Raw genomic sequence first — 15,017 nt, 5'->3', positions numbered from 1 at the left:
GACTGTGGCTTATTATAAATAATCGTAAATTTTCAATCAAAACCGTATTTTTCTCCCGCACAAACAAACCGATAGTACCTCTTCGCGAACGAGCACGATACCAACCAGCCACCCCGAACAGACTGCCGGTCCCAGGAGGAGCAGGTGGTCTCGTCTGATTATGTGATCCGACACTCCCGAAACCCAGTCCAGGCCGCCGCCGCCATGGCCTGCGACGACGGGGACAAGGACGTCCTCCTCCTCGTCCACCAGGTCCCCCTCGACATGGAGGAGGGGCCAGCGCCCCGCCTGGCGCACCTCCTCCCCCCGCTCCACCGCGCTCCTCCCCCGCCCCCGCCTCCCCCCTTCCGCTCGCCGCCCCCGCCGCAGGCCGCCGCATCCGCCGAGCACCGCCTCTCCTTCCGCGGCTGGCTCGGCATCCCCCGCCACTGGGAAGACTGGGTCGCCAAGCTCCGCCCGCTCCACGCCCGCCTCTGGCGCCACCTCGGCATCCACGACGCCGTCCTCGCCTCCACCCTCCGCTCCAAGCGCGACGCCTCCGCCGTCCTCCACCTCGCCTCCTTCTGGTGCTCCGCCACCGCCAGCTTCGCCTTCCCTTGGGGGGAGGCCACCGTCACCCTCCAGGACGTCGCCGTCCTCGCCGGCTTCCCCGCCCTCGGCGCCCCGGCCCCGGCCCCGCTCCCGCCCCAGTGGCGCCCCGACGAGGCCGCCCTCAATGGCATGCGCCTCGGCTTCAACCGTAGCGCCTGCAAGAAGGCGCACCACTCCGCCTGGGTCAAGCACTTCCTCGCCGACGACAACGCCGACCCCGTCTTCGAGCACGCCGCCTTCCTCGCGCTCTGGCTCACGCGCTTCGTCCTCCCGGGCCACCCGGAGTCCACCATGCGCCAGGCCGTCTTCCCCATCGCCGTCCGCCTCGCGCGAGGGGAACGCGTTGCCCTCGCGGCCGCCGTCCTCGCCTCCATCTACCGGGACCTCCGCGAGATCAAGGCCTTCCTCGGCGCTGCGGGCGCCGCCGCCACCGCAGGCGACACCGATATGCTCTCCTCCTTATCCGTCTACTCGCCCCTCCACATTCTTCAGCTTTGGATGTGGGAGCGCTTCCCTGCCCTCAGGCCAACAAAGGTGAACCCACTCGTAGCGGGCGACCCGCTTGCCGCTCGGTGGCATGATCTGAGTAGGAAGCTGAACCCGGCGCAGATACGTCAGGCCCTCAACACAGGATACAACTTTGTGTGGCAGCCTTATGCCAGCTCCATGGGGCACACTGGGTGGGTTCACAGCAGTGATCTAGCTGGGAATGATGAACTGACATCGCTCGCACATTTCTTGCGCCCCTGTGAGCTCGTAGGGATGGATTGCATTGAGCAGTACCTCCCGCACCGCGTCGCCAGACAGTTTGGACTGGACCAAGATGTGCCCGGGGATGTTCACCGTGCCAACCAGGATTGGGCGATTGCTTGGCAGACCTACCAGCTGGAGGGTAAGAATGTGGCTTTCTTCATCCCTCACTCTGAACCTGGGATCACAGCACGGTACGCACAATGGTGGAGGCAGCAACTTCTGCCTTCTCACATTGATGCTGCTGCAGCAAGCGCTCCAGTAGAGTGGAAGCCTTCCAAGCGCAAGGTGAAAAAGACACCAGCGGCCATGGAAGCTGAGGCTGAGAAGGAGCGGAGGATGAAGAAGGCCCGTGTCTCTCCTACTACTGACAAAAAGCGCAAACTTGAAGAGTTGTATGATACTAAGTTGTCGGATTGGCTTCCAGCTGCGAGGAATGAGATTAGTGACACCACTAGTGACATGGGATCAGAGGAGGCCTTGTTGCCTAATGTTGGAACGACCAATGATGATATTATGCTACTTATGCCAAGGAAGCAGACAACAACTGCACCTGTAACAGCATTGATGGATAATGACATGACCCTGGCTCTAGGAGAGAGAGGAAACTTCATGGTTGATGAGCCTGCAGACATCCCAAGTGAACCTGAAGCTGGTGTCCCTGCAACGCTGGAGGAGGAAATAGTTAAAATTCCTGTGGTTACATCTCTTGATATCCCAGATAAGCCAGAAGAAGGAGCCACTGCAGTAATGGAGGAGCACAAGGAAGCTACTAGTGTATCTGATAGATCTGAAGAAGTTAGTGCTCCGGTCATAAAAGAAGTAGAAGAAAAGGTTGCAATAGAGGGAGCTATTTGTGTTACAGGGATGAATCCATCAGGAAACAACACAGCAATTGTAATGGAGGCAGATGAAAGAAATGCAGTTCCAAAGGAATTTGGAAGGGCTGCCGAGGAAGCAACTGAAGCTGTACCACAGAGCCAGCATGAAGTTGATGCAGGTGTTATGAACAATTCTCATGATGCAGTGGCTTTACCTGAGGAGGCCGCTCCAGTTCAGCCTACAAAAGATTCTGCTGGATGTCCTGTGGTATCTCACATAATGGAAGATAGTAATGTTGCTGGCGATTCGGGCAAAAATGATTATGAAAATACATCTTGTGATTTTGTTGAGGAACAGAAGGAGATTCCTTGTGTAGAAGAGATTGCTGGAGAAAACAGTCGAAGGGGTGAGAAAGAGAGAGAGGAAACCTCCCATGAATCTCCTCAGCTAGAGATAGTAGAATGTGTGCAAGACATTGTTCTTATGGAAACAGAATATGATGTTGAGCAAAAGATAGTTCATCCAGCAGTGGAGGATGTAGCAACTTCCAATAGTATGAGTCCAGCTCCCCTGGGTGTTCCTGAACCAGAAAATGCAGAATTCAATAAACATCCTTATCTAGCAAATAAAGATGCAGAAGATATACCCATGGAAGTTGCACAAGGAGAAGAAGCAGAACTGGAACAAATTAGTACTTCAGCAAAGGGAGGTGCCGAGGAGCATGAGGAATTTTCTGAAGTCGATCACATGGGCACAGCAGATGCTAAGTTGCATTTACACTTGAATTCTGAGGTGCCTGAGAAAATTGATGAAGTAGAGCGTAAAGAAGTCGATGGCACTATAAGACTAACTGGGAGAGATTCTGATAAGAAGCTTGGAGATGTCCCTGAAGTTGGGTACACAGAAGATGAAAACATTAGGGGACTGGTAGTGAATACAAGTGATAGGAAACCTTCAGAAGTCTCCCAAGCCGAGCCTGCAAAAGTGGAAGATTCTAAGGATTTGATGGAAGAGGATACAGACAAATCTGAAAATGTTCCTGGATTAGACTGTACAGGATTGGAGGAAACTCATGGAGATTTGATGAAAGAGGGTACAAATAATACGTCTGAGAATGTTCCCAAATTAGAAAATACAGGATTGGAAGGAACTCGTGGGCCAATAGAGGATACTTATGGTAGACTTGAGGAAATTCATGATGTCAATGCAGAACTGGAAAAACGCAATCTGCATGAGAGTGATATTGATAGATCCGAGGACATAACGCAAATAGATCCACTAACACAGGATGAAGCTAGGTGTCTGGCGAAGGAAGAAACTGAAGATAATGCTACAAAAGTTCAAGAAGTAAAGTATGAACAATTAAGAAATGAGGCACCGATTCAGGAGGATACCAAGGAAAAGCCCTGTGCTGATAGCAAGGATCTATCAGAGAATGTTGTAGATCAGTCCAAAGAGGTTGATAAATTGAAACAAGCAGAAGCAGAGGGTTGCCAGGTGTTAATGGAGAAAGACATGGAGAATACTAGTGATGCTTTTGTACTAAAACAGACAGAAGATGGACACAGAAAATCATTGATAGAGACAGGTATAAATAGCCATAATGAAACTACTCTAGTCGAGCAGTTGGATGGACAAAGCGAGAGACTTAAGAGGACAGGTACTGAGGAAATTCATGGAGAAACCATTGAAGCACAAGAAAAGGAGTTTTATAAGGATGTGGCAGAAGATTCAAATAACTCAACCAATGATAAGGATGTGGTAGAAGATTCAAATAATTTAATCAATGCTGAGATGCCATGTAGTTCAGCTACTGTACAGTTAAAAGAAGATAAGATGGAAGTTTTTCATGAAGGCAGGATTGAGGAGCCATGTGTTCAGGATGTTGATCTGATTAATCGGAGGGAACCATCATCTGATGCAACTGCTATGGAGATTGAGGTAGTATCTAACCACAAGATCTTTTTGAGTATGCATGAGGTGTGCTTGCAGATGTCTGTACTTCTGTTAACTGCTAATTAATCTGACCATGCTTTTTTGCAGGCAGTGGCTCTGGAACAGGACAACAGAATCATACACAAGAACATGGAGGCAACAACAGTGGAAGGCAGCCACACGCTGGATAGTGGACTAAATTCTGATCTAGCCAATGTTGATGAAACTCATGCTGCATGGGAAATTAAAAACCAGGAAATTTTGGACGTGGACATGGTGAGCATGGCTGCAGAATATATGCCTTGATCACCTTCTCTAATTGCTATAATTTTGTTGAGACCACAGCTTATCTAAATCATGGTATTTGGTTGTTTGCAGCAAGTAGCAATGGATGAAAGACAAGATCTACAAGCTGTAACTGGAAATGACAAAAGGAATATGTCAGAAGATACAGGTACGAGTGTTTGTGGTGAATATCAAATTAACTCAACTGGTACGGAGGATGTCAAGTCTACCAAAGGATTACAGAACCAAGAATGTTTGGACCAGAAAGAAGTGAGTGTGCCTGCAAAATTATTTTTTGTTTGGTAACCTTATCTGATTCCTGAAATATGGTTGTTTGCAGCAACTAGCAAGGGAGGAAAGACACAATTTAGGAACTACAACTGAAAATAACAAAATGAATATGTTAGAAGATGCAGACGTTCTTGTCTGCGGGCAATATCAAAATGGTCTAACTCATACCAAGGTCAAGCCTACCAAAGGAATACAAAACCAAGAACTTTTGAATAACAAAGAAGTGAGTCCACCTATAATATAACTGTTTTGTTTGATTTGCCCTATCTTTTCTATTTTTATGCTCCCTCTGTCCCAAAGAGTATCGTTCTAGTCTTCTAGATTTGTCCTTAGTCAAAGTAACTTAAGTTTGACCAAGTTTATAGAGAAGATTATCAATATTCATGAGACCAAATATGTATACTAAGAAAAGATATTTCATGATGAATCTAATCATCCTTATTTAATACCATAAATATTGATTTTTTTTTTTGTATAAACTTGGTCAAACTTAAGATGGCTTTACTTAGGACAAAAGCTAGAATGACATTCTCTTTGGGACAGGGGAGTGATAGATTAGTGGAGCTTGATAATACTCTTTTGCAGGACCAGGTAATGGATGAAAGAGTGGAGTGTGAAGTAACAGATGGAAGTGGAGTATCCTATGAAGAGGCCTGTAAGCTTGGTGGTGATGGAGTGAGTACCTCTGGAGTTGCAGTGGATGTTAGTGATCCAGTTCTAAACAAGGACTGCAACACAGAGGAGGCAAGTACATTTTCAGAATCTAAATCTTTGCAGCATCGTTTGGCACATCTCCTCCTAGGTCAGCAGGCCCCTAGTTCATTTTGGGGTCTGGCTCCTGCTACAGTGCCTTTTGGCTCCTGCTGCAGTGCCGTTTCCAATAGGAGCTGGAGCTGGCATAAAACCTGCCAAACGGGGCCTAAATATAGTTCATTGTGATGAACTTGTTCTACAGTTGCAGGCAAGGGAGGATAAGCAGCACCATGGAGTTGGACATGCGAATGAGAAGAGGATTTTGGAAGACACTAGTATGATTAATACTGGTGAATTGAAATCTGATTTGACTGTTATGGAGGTTAGCATGGCTGGGTTAAGAGAGGGAACACTCAACCAGAGTGCTGCAAGTTTGGAGAAGGTGAGCACAGTTTGCGTTTTCAATGTAATTTTTCCGTTTGGCTGTAGTAGCTGATGCATCTCAGTCACAGGAAGAGGCAGTGCAGGAGAAGCATGATCAGGGAGTGGTAGATGAAAACACAAACAGAGGTTCAGCTGACATTGATGCACTTGAATGTGAAGGAGTGAATCCTGATGTGGCCATGAAAATGTTTCATGAAACTACTCTTACAACAGAAGCTGTCAATGTACCTGGGTCTAAAATTTCGTCTGAGAACAAGCAAAAGGAAGCACCCTTTGAAGAACACTCTATAACAGAAATCGAAGATTCTGAATCAAATGAATTTGCAAGACAGGAGCCTGAAGGAGCTCTTCCACAAGAACCTGGAAACCTGGTAAAAATTAAACAAGAAAGTTTGGAGAATGGAACCGAGATGTCCATTTTTAGGGAGAATGACAGAGCTTCTGGAAAACATCAGACCTCAGCAGAGTTTATAATTGCTCCTTCAAATATGGATGAACGGGGTGATAATGATATTGGATGGCCTGATGAATCAGCAAAAGGCTGCGAAAGGTTAACTTCTGATACAATAAACACAGTTCGCTCCATCAAATTTGGCAAGCCAAGTAGTGAAGAGGTTAAGAGAACACAGAACACCAGGTCTATGTATCTAAAAGATATCAAGGAATCATTGGGTAGAATTCGTGCTGAACCATCAAACAGGGTACATACAACCAGTGTTGGGTATCACTCTCGGCACGCAGCTCAGGATCCAATTTCATCTTGCAAGGAGATCAAAGTGCCTTTGCGAGACAGTGCAAGGGATTTTGGAAGGGACCGTGCACTAGAGTTAGTGGTTACAAGTCCACAAGAAGAGACTCCTCGATGGAGGCAAGAACAATATGCACTTCAAATTTTAGAAGATGTTCAAAATTCTCGAATTGCTGAGAAATCTAGGATGGAAATGGAGATCAGAGTACTCAAGGCACAAGTTAGTAGCATGGAGAGACAAGGGATGAACTTGGATCACTCCTCTGAGGTGAAGTCCAGATCTAGTTTGAACCAACAAATGCTACATTTGCACAAACCATCCTTCTAAAATTGTAACGGATTTAGAATTTGTGAAATAAACACAAATCCATGCAAGTTTTCTATCCCATCGACTACCTCCTGGAAGTCAGATTGCTTTACTCTTAGGCCTGTTTGGATCCCATGAATTGAAAATTTGATATCAATATATAGAAAGTGCTTCTCATTTCATTATTAGATAATTTAGATTACTTTCCAATCCCTCTCAATTCCTGGGAACCAAACAGGGCCTTAGGTGAATTTGATTTTAAAGATTAACGTTGTAGCAAAGCAAGGTCCTGCATTCTATCCTCAAATAATATAAGCGTCTTGTCCATGTGTAAAGTAATCCAGTAGAAAAACGACATTGTTGGTGAATTTCTGATGCAAATGTCAGGCTCAGTTGTTCCCAATCTCCCATTACACTGAATGCTTGAATGGATGACGGTGTACAAGGCTAGGACATGTCTGGGTTATGCCTGATGATATAACTAAGCTGCCCAAGGTGTTACTAGCTCAAATTTATGGTAGGTCTGCTGTCTAGCTTCTAGATATTGACTTTAAGCTCAGATAAATTGAAACTTCTGTGCACCATATATAAGGTAGAGGTACCTGATCTTGATCATATTTCTGACAAGAAAACACTCACATTTACTGTTTTCATAGATAGATCAGATAGTTTATTAGTTCAAAATCAAAATCTGATTATTACTGCTTATGGATCTAGTTAAGTTTACTGTATTGATTTGTCGTCTGAAAGAAGCTCTTTTTTTCCTGAAATATAAAACTTTTACTGTTATGCTAAAGACTAGGTCTTGGATGGGTCAGCTAGTACAAATGCAGTACAAGATTAGGAACTGCATAGTATGTTTATGCATTCACAACTACTTAACTTTGATCGCACATTAGAGATCAGTTTTTTGCTTATGAGATTTCTCTTCTTGGGTACAAAATCTTGTATCCTAGCATTGAACTAAAAAATTGAGAAGCACATGCTTAGGTTACAGTTTGTACTGTGCATGACATCTGAAACTCGATTTGATTCTAAACTTATTAGTGTTTAGCATTTGATAAGCTGATAACAATCTTGCTCGATTGTGCATTTGTGGTCGCATTACACATATGCTGCTGAACGTGGCACTTTTGGTCACATGTGTGCTGCTGGAACATGCAACGCGTGTATGATGCTGAAAGTATTCAGATTTGGTCACACAAATGCTGTTGGAACAGGCACTCATAGTTATGCTACTAGAAAATATCATGCATATAAAGGGGGCGTACCCAGAGCAGAGAGCTCCCGCTCTGTGCGGGGTCTGGAAAAGGGTGTCAGAGGCAAGTCTTACCCAAGTCTTACCCTCGCCTGTTGTGTTACAAAAAAAAAGAACTGTTGTTCACATTTATGATGTTGGAGACACCTTACTGGTGAGATGTTCTTGACCTCAAGTTAAGTTTCTCTTAGTTACAATCCAATCCTTTCCCATGTATTGCAGATGGGTTATTACTAGACAATTTTCTGATTCTTATATTAGACAATATTCTGATTCTGTCTCAGTGTTGTGTTTCATGGAAATGGTAATGCGGTACATATGAGGGGCGATGCATGGCTGGTATTTTGTGTTACATTTGCCAACTTGAAGTTGCAAACAAGAAGTGATTATGTAATTGGATGCAAGAAAAAAAAAGTTCATTGAATGCTTGAATGCTTTCGCCGAACTTCAATTGCTAGAGAGTCCTAGTCCAGCCCGTAGTCGTGCACTTGCGCTTACTGGGTGAAGCGACGCTCATTTTGGTTCTATAGAAGTGAAGTGGAAGCCGATTAGTTGTCAGCATTCACCTGTTCCTGTGAGTTTAGCTAAGCACCATCATGGAGGAGCGAACTATTCTTTTTTTATCGGAGGAGAGAACTAATAGAAGGCGAGCTTGCTGTCTAGGCTCTGCTTATTGTTTCAGCGTGAGGCAGAAAAAGGAGCTGCCGACCAGGACTCCAGGTTCCGGCACTTTTGAAAAAACTACTGAAAATGCATGAGCGGCACGGACGTGTCTGCAAAAATCATATACAATAAAAGACTATCAATGTTAGGCTTAGATGGGGCGATCTGAAACCATGGAACACCTGCTTCTAGGATGTGTGTTCAGCCGGGAAGTTTGGTCTTTCATCCTGCGGAAGCTGTTCATTCTGCGTGAGTAGTGCTTCTTTGTCTGGTGGCTATGGGCACGCAAGTGTGTGCCCAAGCTGGCAAGAGCAGGCTTCGACTCCCTTGTCTTCCTCGTTACCTGGAGAATCTGGAAAGAGAGAGGAACACGAGGAGTCCTACCACGACGATGCCGCGGGATTTGCTGCGCCTGATCTTGCACATATGATTAGCCTATGTTACCGCCGTCTGTTGCGTTCTTTGTGTCACAAAATGTGCTGGATACGCTACTAGAGAACAGACTTTAGAACGATGTCCTAATTTGGCATTAGCCTTAGACATTTTTTTTTTGGCCCCGAGACTAAAGGCCTTTAGTCCCGGTTGGTAATACTAACCGGGACTAAAGGTCCCTGCCCAACGGTCGTCCGCGGGGCAGGGATCTTTAGTCCCGGCTGGTATTATCAACCGGGACTAAAGGTTACCTTTAGTCCCGGTTGGTGTCCCGGTTTGGGTGATGCCTCGGGAATAAAGATTAATCTTTAGTCCCGGTTTGGCCCCCTAACCGGGACTAATTATCCCGGCCTATAATCCAGCTCATTTCTTCCTCCTCGAGCCCAAGCCATTTCATTCAAACTCACTGTCTCTGTTCTTCAGCTTGCTGTTGTTCTTGCTCTCTCCTCCTCCATTGGTGTTGCTCTTCGATTTTAGAGGTAACAAACTTAATCCTCTTATGTTTTATCAGTAGCTTGTCTCATTTTGCAATGTAGATGTATGTGTAACTTTATATGTTGGACTTTATTATGATTTTATATGTCATTTTTAGCTCAAAATCACATGATGATTTGCATATATGTTTGGATAAACAAAAGTTAAATTAGTTCATCAAAATCACGCCTCGCTCGTCCTCGCTGGAGCACGCGCCATCCTCGTCCCCGGCGGCTTACGTGATCTTAGAATTAATTTTTTCATGAAATGAAAAACTTAGAAAATAGTTAGAAAATTGTAGAAAATCCGTACTAGTTGAACTTGCGGACCGTGTTCAGCTCGGCCAACATGTTCTCTGCCGAGCGGTAACGGACGTCAAGGAGGAGCTTTGATTCTACGAGGGAGAGCGGCAACGGTCGTGGAAGACCGTGTTCCCTTTCTCGTAGAATCGGAGCTCTTCCTTGGCCAAGTACAGTGCCGTCCGGTGGAGAAATGCTCACCGAGATGATCACGTAAGCAAGGTCAACTAGTACGGATGGTTATTTATTGAAACATGTTTTTGAGCTATAATTTGATGGATATTTGATAACTTCAGACCTACAAATGTCATCTACAAATGTTACTATCCTCGGCAACCTAAACGTCCGCGAGCAGGTCACTTAGAATTATTTTTTCCATGAAATGAAATACTTAGAAATCATGCCTTTTATTTTTTAGAATTAATTTTTCCATAAAATAAAAAACTTAGAAAATAGTTAGAAAATTGTAGAAAATCCGTACTAGTTGAACTTGCGGACCGTGTTCAGCTCGGCGAGCATGTTCTCTGCCGAGTAGTAACGGACGTCAAGGAGGAGCTTTGATTCTACGAGGGAGAGCGGCAACGGTCGTGGAAGACCATGTTGCCTTCCTCGTAGAATCGGAGCTCTTCCTTGTTCAAGTACGGTGCCGTCCGGTGGAGAAATGCTCACCGAGATGATCACGTAAGCAAGGTCAACTAGTACGGATGGTTATTTATTGAAACATGTGAAATCCGTACTAGTTTTGTTTAAATATATCATTTTAGAAAATATAAAATTTACACTAGTTTGCAAAAATAAGTATAGAAAGTATATGACAACTGGTACCGGATCATCGGCCTCTCGTTCGGTTGCGAAACGACTGAGGCCAGAACTCGCTCTCATTATCTGCGGCAAGTGTAAGCAGAAGATTGTGATGGAGTACCGAGTCAAGAGACAGGGACCCAACAAGGGTCGTGTTTTCTACAAGTGCCCGGATCGCGATGTGAGTTTCTTACGCATTTTATTATTATGGCTAATTGACCTGCTTTTCTTGAATATTTTTGACTAAATATTTTTTGGCTTTAATTTTAGTGGGAGAGCAATGGATGCGATGGTTGGTACTGGGAGGAAGATTATGCTATATACGTGCAGAATTTAGGTGCGCTTGAGGTAGCGGCTGCTGATGATGAGGCAGTGAGCCAGTAGGAGAAGCTTATTGATATTCAACAGAAGAATGATTTGTCTGTTTTAGTTACGTACGATCACGAAATAATTATGTTACTGAAGTGCATTGTAGTTTTAGTTTGTTTAGTGATAGTTGGGATTGCTTATATTGTAGCCAGGCTTAGTTAATTAATCAACCGTGTGTGTGTCATCTATGTTGTGTAATAAAATACTTAATTATGTTCAAGGTTTTCATAATTTGTCGTGTAATGCAGATTATGTCACGCCATTGGATGTACAATACCGATCGCCGCTCCCAAGACTTTATTGAGGGCGTGCACTATTTCTTAGGTGTGGCCAAGGCAAATAAGCGGGATGGTTTCATGTGCTGTCCATGTGTCATATGTAAGAATTTAAAGGAATATTCAAGCTCAATGAGTCTTCATTCACATTTGCTTAAGTCAGGTTTTATGTCAAACTATATATGTTGGACTAAGCATGGAGAAAGCGGGGTCATGATGGAAGAAGGTGAAGGAGAATATTTAGACATTGATGACATTATTGCTCAGTATGGTGCCTTTGATGATACTACAATGGGGAGAGATGAAGAAGAGGTAGCGGCAGAAGATGATCTCGGTGATGCTCTTGGCGATGCCATTCGTGATGCACAATAAGAATGCGAAAGTGAAAAAGAGAAAGTTAAGTTCGAGCGCATGCTTGAGGATCATAGGAAGTTGCTATACCCGGCGGCCGAAGAGGGGCAAAAAAAGCTGGGTACAACACTGGAATTGCTACAGTTGAAGGCAAAGAATGGTGTATCCGACAAGGCATTTAGGAATTTATTGAACCTCATAAAGAAGATGCTTCCGAAGCCAAATGAATTGCCCACCACTACGTACGAAGCAAAAAAGGTTGTCTGCCCTTTGGGATTAAAAATCCAGAAGATACATGCATGTCCTAATGACTGCATCCTCTACCATGGCAATGAATATGAGAATTTAGATGAATGCCCGGTATGTAAAGCAGCGTGGTATAAGATCAGGCGCGATGATTCTGATGACGTCGAGGGTGAACAACGTCCTAGAAAGAAAATCCCTGCCAAGGTTATGTGGTATGCTCCTATAATACCACGCTTAAAACGTTTGTTCAGAAATAAAGACCATGCAAAGTTGTTGCGGTGGCATAAAGAAGACCGTAAGGTAGACAATATGCTGAGACACCCAGCTGATGGGTCCCAGCGGAGAGCGATAGACAGGGAATTTTCAGAGTTTGCAAATGAGGCTAGAAACTTAAGGTTCGCCTTAAGTACAGATGGTATGAATCCTTTTGGGGAGCAGAGCACTAGTCATAGCACTTGGCCAGTTACTCTATGTATCTACAACCTTCCTCCATGGTTATGCATGAAGCGGAAGTTCATTATGATGCCGATCCTCATCCAAGGTCCGAGGCAACCTGGCAACGACATTGATGTCTATCTGAAGCCATTAGTTGAAGAACTTCTAGTTTTATGGAACAAACCAGGTGTACGTGTCTAGGATGAGTACAAACAAGAACACTTTGACCTATGAGCAATGTTGTTCGTAACAATCAATGATTGGCCTGCTTTAAGTAATCTTTCAGGTCAGACAAACAAAGTATATAATGCATGCACACATTGTTTTGATGACCTTGACAGTATATATTTGAAAAGATGTCGAAAGGTCGTGTACCTTGGCCATCGTCGATTCCTTCCTTTGAATCACCAAGTAAGAAAGAAAGGTAAGCATTTTAAAGGTAAGCCAGACCACCGGAAGAAGCCTCATAACCAAATCGGAGAAGATGTACTCGCAATGGTCAAGGATGTGAAAGTAGTATTTAGAAAGAGACAAGGCAGCGAATCTGTTCCCAAAGATGCTAAGGGACACGCACCCATGTGGAAGAAGAAGTCCATCTTTTGGGAGCTACCCTATTGGCAAGTCCTAGAGGTTCGCAACGCAATCGACGTGATGCACCTGACAAAGAATCTTTGTGTGAACCTGTTAGGATTCATGGGTGTGTACGGGAAGCCAAAGGATTCACTTGAAGCACGCCAGGACTTGCAGGGCATGAAAGAACGAGACAACCTTCATCCAGAGAAGACAGATGATGGACGTCATTACTTAAGTCCTGCTAGCTACACGCTTAGCAAAGAAGAGAGGGACAGCATGTTCGAATGTCTAAGCAGCATCATGGTCCCATCGGGATTCTCCTCCAATATAAAGGGTATAATAAATGTGACAGAGAAGAAATTCCTAAACTTAAAGTCCCACGACTACCACGTGCTTATGACGCAATTGCTTCCAGTTGCTTTAAGAGGAATTCTACCTCCACATGTATGTCTAGCCACCGTGAAGCTATATGCATTCCTCAATGCAATTTCTCAGAAGGCAATCAATCCAGTGGAACTAGCTACTCTACAGAATGATGTGGTTCAATGTCTTGTCAGCTTTGAGTTGGTGTTCCCTCCATCCTTCTTTAATATCATGGCACACCTCCTAGTTCATTTGGTGAAGGAGATTAGTATTCTTGGACCTATGTTCTTACATAACATGTTCCCCTTCGAGAGGTTTATGGGAGTCTTGAAGAAATATGTGAAAGTCCGTTCTAAGCCTGAAGGAAGCATCGCCCAAGGCTATGGAATAGAGGAGGTCATTGAGTTCTGTGTTGACTTTATTCCTGACCTTGCCCCGATTGGCGTTCTTGAATCGCGACACGAGGGGAGACTCGGTGGTAAAGGAACTTTAGGGAAGAAAACATATATTGGCATGGAAGACGATTATTTCAATAAAGCACACTACATAGTTCTTCAGAACTCGTCATTGGTGCATCCGTACATCGAGATACATAAGGAGTTCTTACGATCCAAGTTTCCAGAGAAGACTGAAGCTTGAATTAGGCGTCAGCACATAGAAAGTTTCAGTGGTTGGTTGTGAAAAGAATGTCAAGGCGATGACAATATTGATGAGCAACTGTATTTGTTGGCTAAGCAACCATCATGGCATATCCTCACGTACCAAGGGTATGAGATAAATGGGAATACATTTTACACAGTTGCCCAAGATAAAAGGAGCACCAATCAAAATAGTGGTGTTCGCATAGATGGCACAGATCCAAATAAAAATATACAAACATATTATGGCCGCATAGAAGATATATGGGAACTAGACTACGCACCTAATTTTAAAATCTCTTTGTTCCGGTGCCAATGGGTGAAGCTGACCGAAGGAGGGGTAACAGTCGACAAAGAGTATGGAATGACAACAGTGGACCTCAACAATATTGGGTACAAAGACGAACCATTCGTCCTTGCTGCCGATGTGAGTCAGATGTTCTATGTGAAAGACATGTCTACAAAATCAAAGAGAGGAAAAAATGAAGACATCAACTCAATGATCAATGAGCCAAAGCGCCACATAGTTCTTTCTAGGAAAATAAATATAGTGGGAATTGAAGACAAGTCAGACATGTCAGAAGATTATGAAAGAAATGTTTGAATTCCACCCTTCATAGTGAAGAAAGATCCAAGCATCATGTTAAATGATAAAGACACTCCATGGTTACGACAAGATCATAACCAAGGGTCATACGTCAAGAAAAAATTCACTATTGTGCCCGCATGATACAATGATGCAAATCCTAGATTATCTCCAATTGAAAAGTTTTGAATACCAAGTTTGTTCAGCTCATCAAGATATACAATCCTTATATAGGCCATTTTTTCATTTGAGAAAGTTTGAATAAAATGTAGTTCAAATTTCACAAGTGTGTGACATAGTTTTAGAAAGTCTATATGAGAATCAAGAATTTGTGACTAGTGTTTGATAAAACTTTCTCAAATGGGAAAATGAGCCATGTAACAATTGT

The 15,017-nt window shown here is 44.0% G+C and overlaps 2 protein-coding genes across 4 annotated transcripts in view; one reads left to right on the top strand and one right to left on the bottom strand.

The window, feature by feature from the left end:
* LOC136505694 (uncharacterized) overlaps positions 1 to 15,017 on the bottom strand; it is a 181,636-nt gene that overhangs the window by 153,259 nt on the left and 13,360 nt on the right. The window lies entirely within an intron of this gene.
* On the top strand, positions 145 to 7,193 carry LOC136504120 (uncharacterized). 3 transcript variants are annotated; one of them, XM_066498987.1, is made up of 7 exons: positions 145 to 4,104; positions 4,207 to 4,374; positions 4,477 to 4,653; positions 4,724 to 4,897; positions 5,260 to 5,418; positions 5,636 to 5,809; positions 5,874 to 7,193. In XM_066498987.1, exons 1-7 carry the CDS (start codon positions 205 to 207, stop codon positions 6,885 to 6,887), a joined length of 5,766 nt encoding a protein of 1,921 aa, XP_066355084.1. In that variant the 5' UTR covers positions 145 to 204; the 3' UTR covers positions 6,888 to 7,193. The 3 variants fall into 3 exon arrangements, with proteins under 3 accessions (XP_066355084.1, XP_066355083.1, XP_066355082.1); XM_066498986.1 differs by having other exon boundaries at positions 5,630 to 5,809; positions 5,880 to 7,193; XM_066498985.1 differs by having other exon boundaries at positions 5,630 to 5,809.

Source organism: Miscanthus floridulus, chromosome 14 (genome assembly GCF_019320115.1).
Source record: "Miscanthus floridulus cultivar M001 chromosome 14, ASM1932011v1, whole genome shotgun sequence".
Taxonomy (NCBI): domain Eukaryota; kingdom Viridiplantae; phylum Streptophyta; class Magnoliopsida; order Poales; family Poaceae; genus Miscanthus; species Miscanthus floridulus.
Note: the sequence above shows the minus strand (reverse complement) of the source record. Positions and strands in the feature narration are given on the sequence as shown.